Here is a 23974-nt window from a genome sequence, read left to right as displayed (position 1 = left end):
AGCCCTGGGATCCTCTCCTGAGCCCTGGGATCCTCTCCTGAGCCCTGGGGATCCTCTCCTGAGCCCTGGGATCCCACAGGATCCAGACCCGAGGGCTGTGCCCTGCTCATGGCTGGGTTTGGCTGCCTACTCCCAGCTTGGAGGAGATGAAAATCCGGCTCCTTTCCCAACACACAGGAGGGGAAGGAAATCAAATTGCTGAGCCTGGGCTGTGGAATGCGCTCCTGGGGCTGTTTGCTGGGAACAGCAGCTCCCCTGCTCTAACCTGGTTTTGCTGCTGCATTTCCAGGGCAGGATTTGGGTCAGTCCGTGCTCAGAACGAGCAAAGTGCTGAGCTCTAAGTCATCCTGGATCCAAAATTAGAGAGGCCCCCTCGCCTGGGTGTTCCAAATTGCCCAGATGGATTTATTATTTATGCCTTGGTCTTGTGATGATTTATTCAGGGGGTGGCTGCGAAGTGAAGCTCCCTTGGGAGGGGTAAAAATGCTGCCCTGGGATGGGCAGGGGCAGCTCCCGCTGTCCCAGGCTGCTCCAAACCCATCCAGCCTGGCCCTGGGCACTGCCAGGGATCCACAGCTGCTCTGGGCACCTGCCAGCTGGAATTCCTTCCCAAAATCCCACCTGACCCCATCCTCAGGCAGTGGGAAGCCATTCCCTCTTGTCCAAAATCCCTCTCCAGCCTGGTGACCCCTCTCCCATCAGTGGTTTCAGCAGGAGTTCAAGGTGTTTGTGTTTGTTTCTCTCTTCCAGAGGCGGATCCTGGATGGGAGCTTGGGCTTTGCTGCGGGGGTGAGTGCATCATCATCGTCATCATCATCATCATCATCATCATCATCATCCTCCTCCTCCTCCTCCTCCTCCTCCTCCTCCTCCTCCTCCTCCTCCTGCTGTGTTCTCTGCCCCTCCACGCCCGGTTTGGCTGCCCAGTGGAGTCAGAATCCCTTGGATAACTCCCCGAGGCCAGGGAAGGGCTCTGCCTCAGTCTGCTCCTGTCCTGGTTCCTCCTGGCTGGGGGTGGAGGTGGCAGCAGCACCATCACCAGGCCCCCGGGCTGCCCACGCCTCTCTGGGGTGAAACTCCCCTCGTTCCTCGGGGTTCTCAGCAGCTCCTGGAGCGATGGAGATGGGCTGGGGGCTGTGCTGGGCTGGGGGCTGTGCTGGGCTGGGGGCTGTGCTGGGCTGGGGGATGCTGTGCCTCACTGCCTTTGTGCTTCCCCATGGATGCTTTCAGCCCCGGGGAGGAGAGGGAAGAGAGAGCTGCAGCTCTCCGTGAAAGCTGCACGGGAAATCTGGGACACGAGGCAGCTTTTCCTGAAGGAAAACCTGGAAATGTGGGGCCTGGGGTTGTGTAGGGGCTTGGGAATGTGCATTGGGCAGGTGGGGCCTCATCCAGACTCCTTGAATCACCTTTGTTTCCCTCCTTAAAGACTGAATCCATCCTTTGAGTCCATTATTATTTTTTTATTATTATTTTTATTGCCCCAGCCGTTCCCTGCAGGTGCTGGGGGTGTGCTCTGGAGGGAGCTGCCCCTTCCCACCTGTGCTGGGACCCCTGGGCTGTGTCCTGCTGGTGACAGAGCTGGGTTTGCTCCCTGATTGCTCAGCCCTGGGATCCTTGGGCTGTGTTTCCTGCAGGAACCCCAGCAGGATCAGGATTTGCTGTCCTTGCTGTGGCCACCACGTCACCTGCCAGCAGCTCTGAGTCACCCCTGCCTGGCCCAGGTGTGGCTCAGCAAGCAGAACTCCTGCAAACATTTGCTTTTCCCTGGGCTCTCTCAGCTGGCAGCGTGAGGAGGGAGTTGTTCCCGGGGTGCCTGGAGGGGACAGTGAGGGAGCCCTGGTGGCACCAGGATCCCCCCGAGTTTGAATTTCCTCAGCTGTGTCTCCATCTTTTCTCTGCCTGAGAAGATTTAACAACAAATTTAAAGGATTTAATTTAAGGAGCCTTTTCCTCCCTGCTTTTTCCTGGTGTTTGGTGGCTTCACAAGAAGTCCCTGGAGGAGAAATCACCCCCTGCCCCAGCCCTGTGGGGAGAGGGATGGTGGGAGCTGCCCTCACCCGCGTGCTGCTGGAGCTGGGCTGGCTCTTCACCCTCCTGCCAAACATTTCCCTGCTCTGGGAGCTGCAGAAATGCGGGATGAATTCCCAAAGTCCGTGCCACGGCTGAGGGGATGCGCAGGGGACCCCAGGGAGGGTGGCCCAGGCTGCAGAGCGTGGTTTTGGGAGCCTGGGAGCTGATCTGGGCTGAGCTGGGAGCGTCCTGATGGATCCTGCTGTCCCTGCCCATCCTGGCTTTGCCTTTTCCCTGCCTCAGTTCCCTCTCTGGAGCTCCCAGATAATCCAGGCTTTTGCATGCAGGAGGCTCCGAGGTGATGTGTTTCCATAGAGACAAAGCTTTGCTTGCTGGGGCATCTGATGTGAAATTCTGCTTTTTCTCTTAAATCTTGATATCCTTAAATGAGATTTTTTTTTATTATTATTATTTTTTTTTATTCCCCAGCAGTTCCCTGTGGTGCTGCAGGGCTCAGACACCAGCAGGAACAAACACCTGCAGCCCCATTCCCCTGCACCTTTTCCTCTGGCTGAGCTGGAGTTTGGATTTCCAGATCAGGAAATCACCTCAACCTTCCCCAAGCACAGTGGGGTGGAATATTCCCAGAAATATAATAGAATAAAATAGAATTAAATTTATATATTAATTATATAAAATATAATATATTATATTCTATATAATAGAAATATATATACTATATATAATATAGTAAATATTATATATAATATATTATACATTATATATAATATATTATACATTATATATTATATAATATATTATATTTTATATATAATATTATATAATGATGTATATTTATAATATATAATATAATATAATAGTATTATAAATATAATATAATATAATATATAAAATATATAATATATTATATACTATATATTATATATAGTATAGTATATATTATATATAATATATTATACATTATATATTATATAATATATTTTATATATAATATTATATAATGATGTATATTTATATATAATATAATACAATATAATATAATATAATAGTATTATAAATATAATATATTATATATAATGTGTAATATATAATGTATAATATAGACTATAATATATTATAATATTATATAATATTATATAATATAGTAATATAATTATTCTATAATTATACTATATTAAATATAATATAATTAATTATATAATATTAAATATAATATAATATATAATATATTATATATTATATATTATATATTATATATTATATATTATATATTATATATTATATATTATATATTATAATATGTATATTATATTATATATTATATATTATATAAATAAACTATATATAATATAAATAAATAATATAAATAAAAATGAAATAAACCAGGAATCCACAGGGCTCTGCTGAGCCTGCTCCTCCTTGCTGGAGCCTTGATGAAGCCAAGTGGAAAAGTTTGGCAAGGAAAGAGCCCTGCCAGTGTCTCACCTTCCACCTGCCTTTCCCATCCCCTTTTCCCAGATTTCTGCTCCCCGTTCTCTTCTCATCCCGGGAATCCCTGCTTTAACGAGGGATTGGGTGTGAGGATTTATTCTGGATTTGGGGCTGAGCTGGGGCACTGCTGCATCCCTGGGTTTGGAGGGAGCTGAGGAGAGTTTGGAGCCCAGAATTCCGGGGATTCCTGCAGTGAATCCCTGTGGGAGGAGATGCCCAGCCCTGGGAGAGGTGTCTGGAGGGATTCCCAGCAGAGTGAGGGCACCGAGCTGGATTCATTTCCCTTGATTGGTTTTTCTGTCCCACTGCTGGAGCCCCGGGAAGGGTTTGGGCTCCCCCAGTGCTGCTTTGGCTGATTCAGCTTAGCTGGGTTCACTTTCTGCTCCCACCCCTCTGTGTTTCCCCACTGCTGCTGGATTTGTGGCATTGGTGCCCCTTTGGAGCACAAAGGCTGTGAAAATGCCCCAAATGACCCAGGGGGTCCCTGGCTCAGTGGGGCTGGAGCGAGGGCAAGGGTGGAAAATCCTTTATTGATTTGGCTTTATTGATCCAGGGGTTTTTCCTCTTTCATTCCCGTCACCAGGGCCCTTCTCCCTGGCTGGGCCATCCCAGAGCTTCGGGATCTGTGTGAATTTGTCATTAAATGGGGTTGTTGGCAGAGCTGCTCCAGTTTTGTCTGGGATCTCTGACACTGCCCTGAGCTCGCTGCTCCCCTCAATCCCGCACCCCTAAATCCCACCCGAGCTCAGGGATGGGCTGGGGGGAAGCTGAAGGCTCCTGGTGGCTCCCTTGCAGCTTGGAATGTTCTGTCAATCCGTGACAACGACTCCCAGCACCTGGGTTTAGGGATTAAAGCTGGAATAAATGGCTTTTCCTTCACCTTGGGCTGGCTCAGAGCTGTGGCATCACCTCCCCTGGATCCTGTGCCTTGGGTGCTGCCAGGATCTGGAGGCTGAGCTCTGTCAGGGCTCTGTTTGCCGTGGGGAAAATGATATCTTAACATGAGCTGACAACATAATTCTCCAGAGCCTTTCCCTGTTGCCTGTGTTTCCACGTTGGGGTGTGTGGTTGTTTTTTAAAGGAGGTGGCATTTGAAATATGAGGTTTGACAGCCGTGCTTAAGCCTGACATGACAAGCCTCGTTCCTCTTACTCACAGCGAGCTCAGATTTACACAGCCCCCCAGGGACTGGTGTCTGCAGCACAGGCAGCTCCTTCCTCCCCTCCTGAGCAGGGGCTGGGGATGGCAGAGGCTGCTCGGAGCCCTCGTGCTGGGCAGCAGCTCCTCCTCTGTGCCTTTGGCTGGGAGAGGGGAGGTTTGGCTTGGAAATTGGGAAGGAATTGTTCTCTGGAAGTGTCCCAGGTTGGATGGGATAGAGGAAGGTGTCCCTGCCCATGGTGGCACTGGATGAGCTTTAAGGTCTTTTCCAGCCCAAGCCATTCTGGGATTCTGGGCATCCTGCAAGGGGAACTTCAGGAGAGTTGTGGGCACCTTTCCCCCAGCATCCCCCTGCAGGAGCCCAGATCCTCACCTGGCATCGCTTCGCTCCTTCCCGCTGCGTCCTGCTGCTGCATCCTTTGGAATTTCAGCTTCCCTTGTGTCCCCTGGGGTCTCACCACTGCCCTTCTGTCCCCAGGTCATGCTGGCAGCGTCCTACTGGTCCCTGCTGGCCCCGGCCATCGAGCTGGCCGAGGAGTCCGGCGCCTTCGGAGCCTTCTCCTTCTTCCCGGTGGCTGCGGGCTTTGCCCTAGGAGCAGCGTTCGTGTACGGGGCTGACCTGCTCATGCCAGTGCTGGTGAGTGGGAATTCCAGCCTGGGAGCTCATCCCAGTGCTGCTGAGTGGGAATTCTGTGGCTGGGAGCTCATCCCAGTGCTGGTGAGTGGGAATTCCAGCCTGGGAGCTCATCCCAGTGCTGCTGAGTGGGAATTCCAGCCTGGGAGCTCATCCCAGTGCTGCTGAGTGGGAATTCTGTGGCTGGGAGCTCATCCCAGTGCTGCTGAGTGGGAATTCTGTGGCTGGGAGCTCATCCCAGTGCTGCTGAGTGGGAATTCCAGCCTGGGAGCTCATCCCAGTGCTGCTGAGTGGGAATTCCAGCCTGGGAGCTCATCCCAGTGCTGCTGAGTGGGAATTCCAGCCTGGGAGCTCATCCCAGTGCTGCTGAGTGGGAATTCCACGTGGAGCTCGGGGAGGGGATTTTATCCCAGAATAGTGCAGCTGCTGTGTTTTCCTCCTGGAAAAGGAGCTGTCCCTGTGCTGGGGTTCATTTCCATGTGGATAACCACCCTGCCAGGGTCTGTTTGATCCAAACCCTGCTTTTCCTCCCCCTGGAGACCTTGGGAAGGGTCAGGAGAGCTGGCAGAGGGTGGTGGGGCTGTGCTCAGGAGCAGGAACAGCTCCTGGAGCTGGGCAGTGCCTTCAGGATGGGATTTTTTGGGAAGAGAGCAGAGGTCACGGGGGATGCTGTGAGGGGAACACGGGCAGAGGTTGAAGCTGAATGTGCCAAAGTGAAAAACAAGGTTTGGAGAGGCTTGAGCCGTGCCTGGGCTGGGAATGTGGCTCTGGAGCCCTCTCCCTTCCTGGGGAGCCCAGAGTGAGGTTTTGGGAATCCCTCCCATCCCGACTTGTGGATGCTCCTGGGGCAGCAGGAGGGAGCCTTGGAGCTGCTCAGGGATCATTCCCAGCCTGGCACAGCTCCAGGCTGGATAACAACGACCTCTAAAAGCTTTTATGGACTCCTCATCCTGCTCCAGCAGCAGCGGGAAGGGTTTGGCAGCTGGGGCATCCTGGGGTTTGCTGGTGGCAGAGGGAGGGTTAATGATGCCGAGCAGCTGGAGAATTACATTCCTCACCAAAGGCAGATCTCATCTCTGACATCTTCATCTTGGCCTTTTCATGTGTTTGTTCATCCTCCAGCTGAGGAGGAGATCCTGGAGGGCAGAACCAGATCCCAGGGTTTGTTTTGCCAAATCTCCTGGCACGGAGCCTCCTGTTCAACCTGATTTTTTTCCTTAAATTAATTTTTTTCCCCCCATTTTTCCTTTCAGCTGGGGTTTGAGGAGGTTTTGGGTGCAGCTGATGGGGCTGTGTGAGCCTTTCCTAAAAAGGGTCGTGGCTCGGTGCCTTCACTGCCAAACCCAAAGCCTCCGAGGGAAAGTTTACTTAAAAATTCAGAGCAGCAGGTCCCTGATGGCTCAGCAGCTATTTTGGGTCTACTGAAAGGCATAAGAACGCTGGAATTAAGTGTTATTATTCCCATCCCTCAAATCTGTCTTGCAGCTCTGCTGACTCGGCTGGGTTTTGTTGGTTTTGTTGGTTTTTTGGTGTTTTGGTGGCTTTTCCTGCTCTGGTCTCCCCCTTCCCAGGGCAGTGTCCCAGAGGATTCCTCCAGGCCTTTCAGGCAGTCCCTGGCTGCTTTTGCTCCTGGATTTTTGTGTGCAGGGGGGAAGTGGAAGCGTTGGGAGCGTGGTGGAGTCCCCATCCCTGCATGGTGTGCGTGTGGCACTCGGGGACACGGGGACCTGGTGGCACTCGGTGCTCTCAGGGGCCTTTCCCACCCTCAGTTCCCTGGGAGCTGCCCTTGTTTTGGAGCTGCTGAATTCCCAGGAGCTGTCCAGGTGTTCCTGTGGAATTCTGAGGGTTTGGGGGGTGCTTTGGCTGCTTCCAGGAGCTCCCTGGCCCCTGCTTTTTGCTTTGAATTCCCTGCTGGGACTGGGGCAGGAGCAGGGACAGGGAAGAATCCTGGTGGGAGCTGCAGACCCCCACGGGCTGCCCCAGCCCCTCCTCAGCTCCTGCTCTTCCCACTGCTGCCATCATTACTAATTAGGATAATGAGGCTTAATCAGCCTCATCCCCTCTCCCTCCAGGCTGGATTCTCCTCAGGAATCTGTGCAGGGAGGTGCTCCATCCATCCATCATCCATCCATCCATCATCCATCCATCCATCATCCATCCATCCATCCATCCATCATCCATCCATCCATCCATCCATCCATCCATCCATCCATCATCCATCCATCATCCATCCATCATCCATCCATCATCCATCCATCCATCCATCCATCCATCCATCATCCATCCATCATCCATCCATCCATCCATCCATCCATCATCCATCATCCATCCATCCATCATCCATCCATCCATCCATCATCCATCCATCATCCATCATCCATCCATCCATCCATCCATCCATCATCCATCCATCCATCCATCCATCCATCCATCCATCCATCATCCATCATCCATCCATCCATCATCCATCCATCATCCATCCATCATCCATCCATCCATCCATCCATCCATCATCCATCATCCATCCATCCATCCATCCATCCATCATCCATCCATCCATCCATCATCCATCCATCATCCATCATCCATCCATCATCCATCCATCATCCATCCATCCATCCATCCATCCATCCATCCATCATCCATCCATCATCCATCCATCCATCCATCCATCCATCATCCATCCATCCATCATCCATCCATCCATCATCCATCATCCATCCATCCATCCATCCATCCATCATCCATCCATCCATCATCCATCCATCCATCCTCCATCCATCATCCATCCATCATCCATCCATCATCCATCATCCATCCATCATCCATCCATCATCCATCATCCATCCATCATCCATCATCCATCCATCATCCATCCATCATCCATCCATCCATCCATCCATCCATCCATCATCCATCCATCCATCATCCATCCATCCATCCATCCATCCATCATCCATCATCCATCCATCCATCCATCCATCCATCCTCCATCCATCATCCATCATCCATCCATCATCCATCCATCCATCCATCATCCATCCATCCATCCATCCATCATCCATCATCCATCATCCATCCATCCATCCATCCATCATCCATCCATCATCCATCCATCCATCATCCATCCATCCATCCATCCATCCATCCATCCATCCATCCATCCATCATCCATCCATCCATCCATCATCCATCCATCATCCATCCATCCATCATCCATCCATCCATCATCCATCATCCATCATCCATCCATCATCCATCCATCCATCCATCCATCATCCATCCATACATCATCCATCATCCATCTTCCATCCATCCATCCATCCATCATCCATCCATCATCCATCCTTCCATCCATCCATCATCCATCCATCCATCATCCATCCATCCATCATCCATCCATCATCCATCCATCCATCCATCATCCATCCATCCATCCATCATCCATCCATCATCCATCCATCATCCATCATCCATCCATCCATCCATCCATCCATCCATCCATCCATCCATCCATCCATCCATCCATCATCCATCCATCATCCATCCATCCATCCATCCATCATCCATCCATCCATCATCCATCCATCCATCCATCCATCCATCCATCCATCCATCCATCCATCATCCATCCATCCATCCCTCCCCTCTGGGATCCCGTGTTTGCTGGGGTCCGTGGCTCTCCCCTGGGAGCAGGGAGAGGCTGCAGGAGCAGCAGGAGTTAATGGATAATCCATGGGAAGAGCTGCTGGGTCATCACTCAGCTCTTAGCAGGAGCCTGCCAATACTTGGGGTGTAAAAGATGATGGGGGAGGGAGGGTGTGGAGCCAGGGCTGCAATTCCAGCCTGGAAATACCATCTCCATTGGATTTTGTATTTTTTTTCCTTGTCTGCTGGGTACAGATTTGGTGGTTTTTTTGCTCCTGAGTGCAGAGGAAATCGATATAGCCTCATGTGATGGGCAGAGCATTCCTTGGATTTAAACAAACAGTGGCTAAAGTGCCTTTTAAAAGCCTTTGGTGGGGTTGGTGTTTATTCCTCACCCCAAAGAACCAGCACAGCCAAAATCCCTCTTTGGGATGTGTCTCCCACCTGTCCTGGGAATAATTTGGGCTCTGAGCTTTCCTCAGGCAGGGTGAGGATCTGCAATTCCTCAGGATGCTCCTGCTGGGAGCTGCATCCCCTTCACCCCTCCAAACAGAATCCCTCGCTGCTCTGCCCTTTTCTGGCTGTGCAGGTCAGGGCTGGAGGCTCTTTGGGAATGTGGTTTGGGACTGGATGCTTTGCTCAGTGAATTTTGGGCTATTTTGGGCAAGAGCTCTTGGGAAGGCTTTGAGAGCTCGATAAACAGCCCCGAGGATCCTCTCCTGTCCGGTGATGAATGTGCCTTCAGGATGAATATTTTGCATTCTAAATCCATTCAAGTCCCTTTTTGGGAGGGAAAGCTGGGAATTGTGCATGGCTGAGGCTGCAGGAGGAGGAGGAGGAGGAGGAGGAGGAAGGAGCATCAAGGTGTAGCTGCACACTGTTTAAAATCGCAATTTTTTCCCTCAGGGCTAAGCTGGATTAGACCATGGGGAGCATCTTTTGTTTTTGAGGGAGAGGGAGCACTAGGAAGTGATTCCTGGTAAATTCCTGCATTTTGGGAGGAATTTCTTCCTGGAAAGGGCGTCAGGCACTGGAGGGGGTTGGGGTGCCCATCCCTGGAGGTGCCCAAGGACGGCTGGAGGTGGCACTCAGAGCTCTGGGCTGGGAATCGGGCACAGCTGGGACTCTGAGGTCTTGGAGGGCTTTCCCAGCCTCAGTAACTCCGGGATTTTGGGATTCTCCACCTGGAGGGACGAGGCAGGTGGTTGGGTGCTGATCCCTGGGATCCTCCTGTCCGTGCTCCCACCTCCAGAGCTGGGGAGCTGTTCCTGCCTGTCCCACTCCTGCTTTGGATGGATTCATCCTTCCAGGGGGGCAGGACTGGATGGATTCATCCTTCCAGGGGGCTGGATTGGATGGATTCATCCTTCCAGGAGCCAGGACTGGATGGATTCACCCTTCCAGGAGCCAGGACTGGATGGATTCACCCTTCCAGGAGTCAGGACTGGATGGATTCATCCTTCCAGGGGGCAGGAAGAACGTGGAGAACGTGTTGGGCACCGATAATTTATCACCAGCTCCAGATTGCTCCGATGCAATTTTCCCATTCCTGCGGGATGTGCTCGGCTCGTTCCCATTTTAATTCGCTTTTTCCTGTTCTGCTGGGACTCCTGGGAAGTTAATTAGCTGCACATCCTCATTGTCAGGGCAGGTGGAGGGCTCTCAGCCCAGGGCTCGTGGATTTTCTGCTTTGTTAAGTCCTGGAGTGGTGCTGCAGGAGCTTTTCCCTCCTGGAGGGGGAGGATGGAGCTCCCAGCCTGGCTCCTGCATTCCTGCTTTGCTCGGGTTTCCTCTGCTCAGGGCAGAATAAACAGCAGCCCTGGTGTTTGTTTGGTTTTGTGGAGCCCTGGCCCTTTTCCACAGGCTGGGGGAGGAAGGAGGGATCCAGCTCTGAGGATCAAGGAAGAGAAACTTGGTTTTTTTGGGAATGTGGGAACGCCTTCCATTGGGAACCGTCGTTCCCTTCCATCTCTGAGCAAACCAGAGTCACCTGGGATTTTATTAATTTATCAATTAACCCCAGCCCAGAGATCCACGTGGGATTGATCCCTGTCTCCTGTCCCAGCCATGAAAATCCCAACCCACCCATGGCATCCTCTGAAAGGCTCAGAAACCCCAAAGGTTTCTTTCCAATCTCTTTCTCCATGGAATCCATGGAAAACCTGGCTGCTTCCCACCCCTGCCCTGCCCCCATGCAGCGCTTTGGTGCTTGAAATCTGCTGGGATAGGTTGGAATTATTTGTCAAAAAATAAAAAAAAAACCCCCACAAAAATCCTAATTATCCTAATTTCTACCAAAGCATTTCATTTTATTAATGGAGGTAAAGGCTTATTTACTGCCGCAGTGCAATTTGTCAGCTGCTCTTAATTAGAAATCTCTCTCGTTAATGCACCAAGCATTCCATAAAAACATTATTTGGGAATAAAATAATTCCAAAGCTGGAGCTGCAGAGCTCCCTGGTCCTCAGGAGGGGTTAAATTCCCTCCCACCCTGCTCAGGTTTAGGGGATCTGGGGGAAACAAAAATCCCTCTGGGGAAAAAAAGCAGGAGAAAAGCTGGATTCATCCTTCATCCCACGAGCTGCTGCTCTGGACTGAGCTCCCTCCATCGTTCCCTTCCCCATCCTGAGCCTCTTTCCCCCCCTGGAGCAGGAATTGCTGGGAAGGCTCCTGATATTCCATGGGCTTTTCCCTGCTCCTGGCTCAGCCTGTGCTGCCTGCAGGTCGGTTTGTGTTTGGGGCTGGCTCAGAAGTGTGAAAGAGGAGAAGTTTCCCACGAGGAAGAGCACAAAAGGATCTCCTCCCTGCCCTCCTCTGCCTCCTGCCCCCGTCCCTGTTTATCCGGGTGCTCCGGGTGCTCCCCCAGATGTTCCCTGATCTCCGAACGTGCCTTTGAATTTGCTCAAAGCACAACCCCAAATTAATTCCTCCACGGTGAAAAGCAAACCTGCCATTAAAATGTCAGGGAAAAAGCAGCAGGAGAGGCTTGGCTGGGGGGGGAAGGCAGGGAGAGGGGAGCTGGAAAACCATCCCCATGGCTCTGGAGCTGCAGGATAAACTCTGTGTGCTCCCAGGGAGGGCATTCCCCAGGGAATCAGCATTCCCAAGGGGGGATTCACCATTCCCAGGGGATGCTGAGCAGCTGCTCTCGGCTCCTGGCTGCTGCTCAGGGCTGTGAACCAGCTTGGCTTTTAATCCAGTGGGATTTTGATTTATTTTGTTCTCCCTGTTGTGCCTTTTAACGGCTTGAGGAGCTGCTGGGGAGGAAAACACTGCTGGGAAATTTGGGAGGGGGGGAAAAAAGGAATTTCCTCCCTGCTGAGGCTGTGGATGAGGCTCCTCTGGGTGGGAGCCCAGGGGTGTCTGTCTGTCCTTTGTCCCACAGGGGACACGGGGCTGGGCTGGCCTGGCTGTGTCCTCTGGGCTCTCAGGGTGGGAAAAGCCCTGAGCTGGGCTTTGCTGTCCCCCCAGGCTGCTCTGGTTGTCACCAGGGTGGCACTGCTGGATCCCCTGGCTCCCCCTGGATGAGTCTGCTCTTGGACCTCCCAAAGGAAAGGAATTCATCCCTGGGAGTGTCCAGGGCCAGCTGGGACAGGAGCTGCTCCTGTGGAAGGTGCCCATGGGGCAGGATGAGCTTTGAGGTCCTTCCACCCCAAAGCATTCCGTGATTCCACGGGTTTGGCTTCTCCTTTCTGCCGGTGGGGAATTTCCTCGTCCCCTCTGTCACGAGGGACGGCATTAATTGCGCTCAGGGAGGAGAAGGAAGGGCAGATCCTGTGGATTTGTTGGGAAAACCCGGTGTCTCTGGGGATTCTGGTGCTCTTTGGTTGGTTTTGGGCTGTGCAGGACGTGGAGAGGGGCAAAACCCCAGAAAATGCATCCTTGGGCTGGGATGTGGGAGAAGGGGCTGGAGCTGCTCGCCCAGGGATCGTGAGGATCCAGAGGAAGCCGTGTGTTAAAATAATGGGATTACAGGCGCTGCTGGCACGGTGTTGGCTCTGCATTTGAGAACTGATGGATGTGGCAGAGCCCTGCTGCATCCTGCCAGAGCTCCCAAAGCTCGCCCTTCCCCAGCCATTCCCTCGGCAAAATCCATCCCGAGGGATTCCAGGCAGGAAGGGGCTGGTGCTTAAAGGTTTGCTTTGCTTTTCCTCTTTTCACCCTGTGGAAAATCCACGTGGGAAGGGGGCAGGGAGTGGGAGAAGGGGTGGAACTGCTCCCACTCAGGGTTTAATAAATGTGTGCAGAACGGCTGCTGTCGATCCCATCCGATTGCAAACAATTCAAAATCTCAAATGAAAACCTCGGCTGTGTTAACGCTGTGGGGCTGGCACAAACCTCAGTGCCACGTCCTGAGGACAACACTGAGGGGAGAATCAACACCCCTGGAGGGCTGGAGCAGCCAAATCTCCTCCCAGCAAACAACTGGGAGCGGATTTCCATCCAAACTGCTTTTACCTGGCTCAAATTCCCCTCTCGGAGCAGTGAACCTGCTGAAAAAGGAATTTGCTGGCTGTGGTTTTTTCCAGGATTCCTGGTGGGAAGGAGGTTGGTGACAGGAAACTCCTGATGTTGCAGGGATGGGGTTTGTTTGCTGAAGAAATTGGTGGGGTTTTTTTTTTTGGTTTATTTTGGCAAAAAGCAGGGAAAACATTCCTGTGCATTTGTTTTTGTCGTGGCAGAGGTTATGCTCAGGATATTTTTTTCCCCCTCATTTGCTTTTCCACACAGGGTCAGGCCAACCCCACAAGTCACGAGCAGAGCAGTGCAGTGGGAGCTCCCACATCCCAGAATAGTTTTTCCTCCAAGTTCTTCCTGTCCAAATCTCTCCCTGCCTCTCGCTTATTTATCTATTTTTTTTATTTTTTTTTTTTTTGCAATAATCAACCCCCGTGGTTATTTCAGCTGACGCTAATTACTGCCATGAACTAATTAATGCCACTTTCCTCTCCTCGATGTTTTTTAACCCACTGACACATTCCAATTAAGGAACTCCTGCAGGCTCCGGGCTGGGATGACTCAGAGCGGTTTTGGGGTGGGTTGTGTGCTCTCCTCAAGGTCACCAATGTCCCAAATTGTCCCTGCTGCCAGGGAGGGCGCCTGGCCAGGAATTGTCCCCACCTCGGAGCAGCTTTGTGCTGTTTTGGGATGCTGCTGCTTTTCCAGAGGTGGAAATCCGTGTGGATTGAGGATGGGAAGAGGCTTTGGATGGAGGGACAGGACACAGGGAATGGCTCCCAGTGCCAGAGGGCAGGGCTGGATGGGATCCTGGGGTGAAATCCTTCCCTGGGAGGGTGGGGAAGGCCTGGGATGGGATTCCCAGAGCAGCTGGGGCTGTTCCTGGATCCTGGCAGTGCCCAAGGCCAGGCTGGACGGGGCTGGAGCTCCTGGCACAGTGGGAGCTGTCCCTGCCATGGCAGGGCTGGGATGGGATGGCCTTCAAGGTCCTTCCCACCCAAACCACTCCAGGATTCTGTGACGGGATTCCACGGCTCTGTCCTGTTCAGGGACACCACCCTGCAGCAGGATGAGCCCCTGAGCTGCCATTCCCACTCCCTCCATTCCTCATCCAAGCAGAATTCCCCATTTCCTCTCCGGTGTCTCAGCATCCAGGTTTTGCTGGGAAGCTCCTCCGGGCCTGGCTGCTGTCCCAGCTGCTGCAGGTGATCCCAGCATCTCCCACATCCCACAGGGATTTAATCCCCAGCTCCTCTGCCTGGAGCTGCTGGGTTAGTGGAGGTGAGAGCTCCTGGCTGAACTGCAGATATGTGATTAGTATTAATAGCCCTGCTCAGACTCATTATGCAAATGAGGCGAGAGGAGCCAATTGAGTTATTCATCTTTAACCTTTATTTTGGGTTGGTGTGACCCCCCCAGGCAGGCTCCTGTTACTGCTCTGCCTCGGGGGTGCCGGGTGCTTCTGCTGCAACAGCACCCCCCTGCTCCTGGGGGGATTCCAGGTGATTCCACCTGCTCTCCTGGGAATGATCCTGGGGGGATTCCAGGTGATCCCACCTGCTCTCCTGGGAATGATTCCAGGTGATCCCACCTGCTCTCCTGCTCCTGGGGATGATTCCAGGTGATCCCACCTGCTCTCCTGGGGGTGATTCCAGGTGATCCCACCTGCTCTCCTGCTCCTGGGGATGATTCCAGGTGATCCCACCTGCTCTCCTGGGAATGATTCCAGGTGATCCCACCTGCTCCTGGGGGTAATTCCAGGTGATCCCACCTGCTCTCCTGCTCCTTGGGGGTAATTCCAGGTGATCCCACCTGCTCTCCTGCTCCGGGGGGTGATTCCCAGCCCTGCAGGGAGGAGGGGGCTCAGGGTGACACATTTGTGACACCAGGTCACAAATCACTGCTGTGGGACGTCTTCCCTTCTCCCAGCTCTGGTGCCTCTAATCCCACGGTTCCTCCTGGTGGGATTGAGGAACCTGAGGACGCCCACAAACACCAACCCTGGATTCCTGTCTATTATTATTTATTATTCCTTAGCAGCTGCAGTGGCAGGAAATAGGGAACGGCTTCCCGCTGCCAGAGGGCAGGAGTGGATGGGATGTTGGGAAGGAATTCTTCCCTGGTGTGGAATTCTCAGAGAAGCCATGGCTTCCCCATCCCTGGGAGTGTCCCCAGTCAGATGGGACAGGCTTTGGAGCACCTGGGACAGTGAAGGGGGTGGCCCTGGCTGGACTCTCAGGTCCCTTCCAGGCCCGAATGGCAGCTCTGGGTGCAGTGGTGAGGAGCTGCTGCGACACCTCCTGATGGATCCCGATGGATCCCAAAGCCCGGGGTCTGGAGGAGGCTGAGGGCAGCTCTGGGATGTCCTGACGTGTCTGTGTTGCCTTGCAGGGGTTCTCTGGCCCTTCCCACGCTGCCCTGGCGCTGAGCTGTGAGCAGCGAGCCCTGAAGGAGAAGCAGGAATGTCGGGATGTCGGGAGCGAGCTGTCCATCAGGATAGGCAGAGCTGGGCTGCAGCCAGGCAAGCACCCTGTCCCCTTCCATCCACACTGTCCCTGTCCTGTCCCTGTCCCTGTCCCTGTCCCCTTCCATCCACACTGTCCCTGTCCTGTCCCTGTCCCTGTCCCCTTCCATCCACACTGTCCCTGTCCTGTCCCTGTCCCCTTCCATCCACACTGTCCCTGTCCCTGTCCCTGTCCCTGTCCCTGTCCCTGTCCCTGTCCCTGTACCATTCCAGCCACATCCCCCTGTCCCTGTCCCTTGGCACCAGGGCTGGGGTTCAAACCCCAGGGCTTTGCCCATGCCCAGGGCTCCTTCTCCTCCTTCTCCTTCTCCTTCTCCTTCTCCTTCTCCTTCTCCTTCTCCTTCTCCTTCTCCTTCTCCTTCTCCTTCTCCTTCTCCTTCTCCTTCTCCTTCTCCTTCTCCTTCTCCTTCTTCTCCTTCTCCTTCTCCTTCTCCTTCTCCTTCTCCTTCTCCTTCTCCTTCTCCTTCTCCTTCCCCTTCTCCTTCCCCTTCTCCTTCCCCTTCTCCTTCCCCTTCCCCTTCCCCTTCCCCTTCCCCTTCCCCTTCCCCTTCCCCTTCCCCTTCCCCTTCCCCTTCCCCTTCCCCTTCCCCTTCCCCTTCCCCTTCCCCTCTCCTCTCTGTGTCTCTCCCTGCTGTTCCTGCTGTTTCTCCTGGGGCTCCCAAAGCCACTTGTGCTGTCAGGGCTGTGAATTATTGATCAGGAGCTCTCTGCTGTGCTGCAGGAGTGAAACCCTCGGGTTTTTTCCAGCCCTGACCCTGCCCAGCTCTGCCTCTGGCCCTCGTGGCCTCCCCAGGCCGAGCTGGGGCTTGGCTGTCCCTCCTCATTCCGGGGCTGAATCCAGTCCTGGCTGCCAGAGGCTGCAACACAAGGTCCTGCTGGCAGCTCTTTCCTCCTTAAACATTTTTAATTTATTTTTTTTTAATTTTTAAATTTTCTATTTTTTTAATTTTAAATTTTTATATTTTTAATTTATAACTTTAAATTTAATTTTAATTTTTAATTTTTAACTTCTAATTTTTATATTTTTAATTTTTAAATTTTTAAATTTTAGGTTTTTTTTAATTTTTAGATTTTGATTTTTTAATTTTAAATTTTTAAATGTTTATATTTTAAAGCAGGAATTTTGGGTGCCTCCTTGGCCTCCCCCAGCCCCCCAGGGTGTGTTTGGGGTGGGTGCTGACCCACAGCCCCACAGTTGGCTCCTCCTCCACTCATCAGCTTTCCAGGAGACGAAGCAAACCTGATTTAGTGCATTAATTTTATTTCCCCCTGTGAATATTTGGTCGGAATTGTGGTTTTAAAACATCACCAGCGCAACGGGGAGCAGATTGATTTGAAGGAATGCTCCTTCCTTTTGCCAGGAGTGGCTCCCCTCTTAAATCATCCTCTTTTATTTAACCACATTGCTTCATTTTTTAAATTAAAATAATGAATAATGAATAATGAATAATAAATAATGAATAATAAATAATAAATAATAAATAATAAATAATAAATGATAAATGATAAATAATAATAAATAAATAAATAATAAAGAAATAATAAAGAAATAATAAAAGGTTTTCTAAAATGCTGCAAAATCCTCAGGATGTGGAAGAGCAGCCTGGCTTTTTCCAGAGGGACAGGAGGGTTTTTCCTGCTCCATGCAGTGAGTTTTGTATCCTCAGAGTTCTCCACAGGCAGCTGCCGATGTTTTTGGCAGGTGGAAACTTCTCCTTCTCAGGTGCAGCTTCATTTTATTCTTCCAGGGAAAGCAGAAATGCTCAGCCCTCCAGTTCTGAGGGTTGTTTTTTTTTATGTTTCCATCTCCTTTTATTTGCAGACAATAACAGTGCAAATGGTTTTGGGAGTAGAAAATTTCCATTAGGCTTGTGTTGTTTTTTTTTTTTTTCCCTCTCTCTGGGGGAAATGGTATTAAGAAGCTACAACACATTCATTCTTTTATTGTCTTTTCCTTTTTTATTCCCCCTTTTCTTTTCTACTGAAATAAACTCGGTGTTTTCACCCCAGCCTTCCAAGAAAGCTGCTTTCCCCAGGGCTGGGAATGCCTGCCTGGGCTCTGGGGAAGCTCTGGGAACATAATGGGTGTTTTCAAAGTCTAATGGGTACTAAGTGGAATATTTCAGGCTTAATCACTGTTGAATCATTGACCCTTCCTTCATATTTACATCTTTTTAAATCGCTAAAGCTGCAAAAACAAAGGAAAATCCCAAAGCAGCAGCTGCCTGGTTCTGCCTCGGTGCCTGGGGGATGGATGGGGGTGAGGAGCTGGGATGGGAATGGCTGGGAAAGGTGGAATTCTGCTCCTCTCCTGTGCCTTGTGTGGAGCTGGGATGGGAAATGAGGAATTCTGCACCTCTCGTGTGGAGCTGGGATGGGAATGGGTGGGAAATGAGGAATTCTGCACCTCTCGTGTGGAGCTGGGATGGGAATGGTTGGGAAATGGGGAATTCTGCACCTCTGCTGTGCCTCGTGTGGAGCTGGGATGGGAATGGGTGGGAAATGAGGAATTCTGCACCTCTGCTGTGCCTCGTGTGGAGCTGGGGATGAATCCCTGGCCTGGCTGGGGGAGGCTCTGGGCTGTGCTCACACCCAGGGCCGGGACCCTGCGAGCTCCCCCCGAGCCAGGAGCTTTCCTTCAGACCTTGGGGAGGGAGCTGGAGGGAAGGTGAGGGTTCCACCTGTCCCTCACCTGCTCTGGGATGAGGGAAAAAAACCTCATTTTGCCTTTTTTCCCCTCAATCAGCAGCGTTTTGGAGCAGCCTGGGCTGGTGGAGGGTGTCCCGTGGCAGGGGTTTAAGCCCCCTCCCAACCCAAACCATTCCATGGCTGTTCTTCCCCATCATCCCAAATCCTTGGGGTTTCCATCACTTGTGTGTGCCTGGGCTCTGCTCCAGCCCCTCTCCAGCCTGTCCTGGGTAGAAATGAGACTTTCTGGGGAGGTGCTAAAAGCTGGCTGTGCCTGGTGGGTGCGTGGAGGAAGGAGTGTGTATCCCTGGGGAATGGAGGATGGGTGGATTCGCCCTGAATTGCACTGAAAAGTCTGTCTAGACTGTGTTTGATGAGTGGGATAATCACCAGGCTTTCATTACTCCAAGGGAGAGGGAATCCAACCCTGTCTCTGATGCTCCAGCAAGGGCTGCAGTTGGAATTCCTGTGCTTGGGAGCAGGTGGGGATGGATGGATGGATGGATGGATGGATGGATGGATGATGGATGGATGGATGATGGATGGATGATGGATGGATGGATGATGGATGGATGGATGATGGATGGATGATGGATGGATGATAGATGGATGGATGATGGATGGATGGATGGATGATGGATGATGGATGGATGGATGATGGATGGATGATGGATGGATGATGGATGGATGATGGATGGATGATGGATGGATGGATGGATGATGGATGGATGATGGATGGATGGATGGATGATGGATGGATGATGGATGGATGGATGATGGATGGATGATGGATGGATGATGGATGATGGATGGATGGATGGATGATGGATGGATGGATGGATGGATGGATGATGGATGGATGGATGATGGATGATGGATGGATGGATGATGGATGGATGATGGATGGATGGATGATGGATGGATGATGGATGGATGGATGATGGATGGATGATGGATGATGGATGATGGATGGATGATGGATGGATGGATGATGGATGATGGATGGATGGATGATGGATGGATGATGGATGGATGATGGATGGATGGATGATGGATGGATGATGGATGGATGGATGATGGATGATGGATGGATGGATGATGGATGGATGATGGATGGATGGATGATGGATGGATGTATGGATGGATGATGGATGATGGATGGATGATGGATGATGGATGGATGATGGATGGATGGATGATGGATGGATGATGGATGGATGATGGATGGATGATGGATGATGGATGATGGATGGATGGAGCTCAGGGGGTTTGTTCCCAGCTGGTGGAGCCCTCTGGGGTCCTATGAGTGCCCTGGGTGGGCTGTGCCCCTCTGCCCTGATCCCAAACCCCTCTGGGCAGCCCGGGGCAGGGTCCAGCCCATCCTGCTGCGTTTTCCAGGCGCTGGATCCAGAGGAAATCGGGGCAGGGTCAGCGCGGGCTGGAGGCCAGGCCTGACCCCGCTGTGTTCTGGGGCAGTTCCCAGAAAGGATTTCCAGGCAGCAGAGCACCTGGAAACCCGAGCTGTGACTCAGGACAGCTGGATATGGAACAGCTGATGCTGATTCAGATCCCAATCCCGTTCTGGAGCCGAGTGGGAGATGCTGTTCCCAGCAGCCTCCTCCTGGAACATCCCCCGGCTCCAGGGCAGTGCTGGGGCAGAGCAGGGCACGGCAGTGTGGCTGTGAAACTGCACAAAATCCCAAATATCCCTTTGGTGCCCGGCCAGGAGCGGCCTCGGTGCCCGGCACGGCTCCAGGGAGGGAATTTCTGTGCTGGCTGCTGAGCTGGGCTCCAAATGCAGCATCTCTGCTGCTCATCCCCAGCCCAGGGCCAGGGAAGAGTGTCTGTGCGGAGTGACAGGACCAGGAGGAACAGCTTCCAGCCGACTGGGAGTGCCTTGGGATGGATTTCTGGGAGAAATTCCCTCCTGGGAGGACAAAATCCTTCCCTGTGAGGGTGGGGAGGGGCTGGGATGGAATTCCCAGGGAAGCCATGGCTGCTCCGTCCTGGGATGTGTCCAAGGCCAGGCTGGAGCCACCTGGGCTGGTGGAAAGTGTCCCTGCCCGTGGATCCACTGGAACATTTTTAATTTCCCTTCCCTGGTGGTGTCTGTTGTGCCTCTGGCTGCAGGAGTGTGAACTCACTGATGTTATTGAAGGCAATCAGCGCTTGCTGGAATGACTCAGTTGGCTTTTGCTGGGCTGTGATTTAGGAAATGGTGCCCTGGCATCCCTGCCTGGCTGCTCAGGGAGCAAATCCAGATGGATTTCATAGCTGGAAAAACAGCCCCGTGTTCACAGCAGCGTCTGTAAGAAATGAAATTTTGTTTTCAACTCATTACTTAAATGAGCCAGGAGCTCTGGGGGCACCACACAGAAACCTCATCACGCAGAAATTGTGCTTTTTTCCCCTTAAATTAGAGCTTCTGCATCAGATGTGAGGCTGGGGTGGGGATTTGGCAGGGGAAGCCCTGGAGCAGGGGTGACTGGGCTGGGGACACCCCAGGGCCAGCCCTGCTGTGGTGCCAGGACCTGCTGGGCCCCTTCCAGCACCATCTCCCCCTTCCCAAACTCATCCTTCCCATTTTTTTGCCATATTTTTCCCCTCCAGAGGAAATTTCCATGCACCAGGGCTGCCCAGGACAGGAAGCTTCTCTTTTTATCAGTGCACTGAAGTGAGCTGGGGAGAGAAGAGGAGACAAAAACCCCTGGGGAACAAACACAGAGGGGGAGCAGAGCTGAATTTTGGGCTTGGCGCTGATGCTGGAGGCAGCACATCCACGGGGCTTGTCCTTAGAGCCAAAAATTTCCCTTTTTTCCCTGTTTCTCCTGGATGCACCACCTGGTTTGAGAAAACCCAGCTCTTTTTTTTTTTTTCCCTGATCTGTGCTGAGGGGAAAAGCTGCCCAGGGATGCTCAGTTCCTCTGACAGGAGCAAGGGCAGCTTCCCTGCGGATTTTCTCCTCATTCCCTCCCTCCCCGAGCAGGAGCAGCGGCCGTGAGGGGGAAATGATGGATCCAAACCCTGGGGATTGATCGGGGGCATTCAGCCAGAGCCTCCTGTGTGCATCCAAAAGGTTCATTAAGCCCTTGGAGCGTACATAAGGTGAAACTCCTGCTTGAAAAGTGCTCCTGGGTTTTTTGGGGATCCCAGCTCTGTCTGTGGTGATTTCCACACCCTCACACCGTGCTCCTGTCACAAAAGTGCCTCTTTCAGCAGCCATCAGTTCCTTTGGAGGCTCCAGAGCCAGCCTGGGTGGGAAATGCCCATGGCAGTGTCTGTATTGATTAAAAAACATCCTCCTGCCCCTTTCTGAAGCGTTTCAAATGGTTATTGACCATCCCCCGGGCTCCGGGCTGGGCTTCTGTAGTCCAGGATAAATGTGGATTTCTGGGAGCTCCAAGGAAATCCATGGAATGGGGGGCACACAATTCCTGCTGCAGGGATGAAATGCCTGCTCCGCTCAGGGATCTGTGCTCCCAGCGTTCCCAGGCCCTGCCTGGAATTCCAAATTCCTGGAATTGGGAATTTGGGATTGATTTTGCAAAGGCAGAGCCCATCCCTGCCCTCCTGCCTGCTGCTCACTGAAACCAGCCCAGAATAAACACCAAATAATAAACAAGTAACAGTAAAATAACAGACAAAGGAATAAATAACAATACCATAAATAACAAACAAACAAACAAATAAATAAAGAACAATACCATAAATAACAAACAAATAAATAATTAAATAACAATACCATAAACAAACAAATAAAGAACAATACCATAAATACCAAATAAATAAGTAATTAAATAACAATACCATAACAAACAAACAAACAAACAAATAAATAAATAACAATACCATAAATAACAAATAAATAAATAATTAAATAACAATACCATAAACAAATAAATAAATAAAGAACAATACCATAAATAACAAATAAATAATACCATAAATAGCAAATAAATAAGTAATTAAATAACAATACCATAAACAAATAAATAAATAAAGAACAATACCATAAATAACAAATAAATAAATAACAATGCAATAAATAACAAATAAATAAATAACGACACAATAAAAAACAAATAAATAGCAGCAAAATAGATAACAAATAAATAAATAACACAATAAATAACAATTAAAAAATAACACTAAAATAATAAGTATATAACAAAGAAATAAATAACAAATAAAGAAATAAATAAGAAATAATTAAATAAATAATAAATAAGACAACAAATAAATAAAACAACAAATAAATAAAACAACAAATAAATAAAACAACAAATAAATAAATAGCACATAATTAATAAATAAATAAATAATAATAAAATAACAAAGAAATAAATAACAAAGAAATAAATAACAAAGAAATAACAAAGAAATAAATATCAAGTAAATAAATAATAAAATAAATAAATAGATAAAAATAAAATAATAAATGAACAAATAACAAAGGAATAAATAATAAATAATAAATAATAAACCAACAAATAAATAAATAACAACAAATTAACAAAGAAATAGCAATTAAATAACAAATAAATGAATAACAAATAAATAATAAAATAACGAAGAAACACCAACTAAATAACAATAAAAAACAGATAAATAAATACCAAATAAATAACAGATAAGTAAATAACAAATAAATAAATAACGGATAAATAAATAACGGATAAATAAATAACAGATAAATAAATAACAGATAAATAAATACCAAATAAATAACAAATAAATAAATAACAGATAAATAAATACCAAATAAATAACAGATAAATAAATAACAAATAAATAAATAACACAACTCCGACCCCAGGGGCCTCTGGAGAGGAGAAGCTGAGCTGGGATTGTTTCCCTTCAGAGGCCTGGGATGGCTCGGTGGCAGCAGATGGTGAGAGCTGCCTGGAAGTCGGGATGAGGCAGCCCTGAATTCCCAATTAAGTGCAATTAAAACCGGGCTCATTTATTTATTTGGCTTCCCTTTGAACTGCTGCTGCTCCCCGGAGCTGGGAGGGAATTCCTGGCATCTACAGGAGATGCTGGGATTTCAAATCCAGCCTGGAAGTGTGGGGATCTTTTCCAGCCTGGAATCCCTCTCTAGGGTGGGAATGGGGGCACTTTGGGGAATTCCTGGTTTTTGTTTGAAATGGAGCTCACAGCAACCTGGGATAAGGAAAAATTCCCTGGGGACAGGGATATTATAGGGATAGGGATAAAATAGGGGGAAATTCCCTGCCTGTGGCTGTGGGGTAGGATTGGATGAGCTTAAAGGTCTCTTCCAACCTTTATCCCATCCTTTTCCAGGTGGATCTCAGCAGCTTTCCCAGGGGGCAGCGAGATGG

General features: G+C 50.2%; 1 protein-coding gene across 3 annotated transcripts in view; it reads left to right on the top strand.

Annotated features, from left to right (window-relative positions):
* SLC39A11 (solute carrier family 39 member 11) overlaps positions 1 to 23974 on the top strand; it is a 64801-nt gene that overhangs the window by 2363 nt on the left and 38464 nt on the right. For all 3 annotated transcript variants that reach the window (XR_015278075.1, XM_086857602.1, XM_086857603.1), the window contains exons 3-5: positions 751 to 789; positions 5159 to 5317; positions 15812 to 15941. Coding sequence is in view for 2 of the 3 variants with exons in the window: in XM_086857602.1 (XP_086713728.1) it covers positions 751 to 789; positions 5159 to 5317; positions 15812 to 15941 (328 nt within the window). In the remaining variant the exon portion in view is untranslated. The remainder of the gene's footprint in view (positions 1 to 750; positions 790 to 5158; positions 5318 to 15811; positions 15942 to 23974) is intronic.

The sequence above is a fragment of the Cyanistes caeruleus genome, chromosome 19 (assembly GCF_971803275.1).
Source record: "Cyanistes caeruleus chromosome 19, bCyaCae1.hap1.1, whole genome shotgun sequence".
Lineage (NCBI taxonomy): Eukaryota > Metazoa > Chordata > Aves > Passeriformes > Paridae > Cyanistes > Cyanistes caeruleus.
The sequence above is the reverse complement of the archived record's forward strand: the minus strand, read 5'-3'. Positions and strand labels throughout refer to the sequence as shown.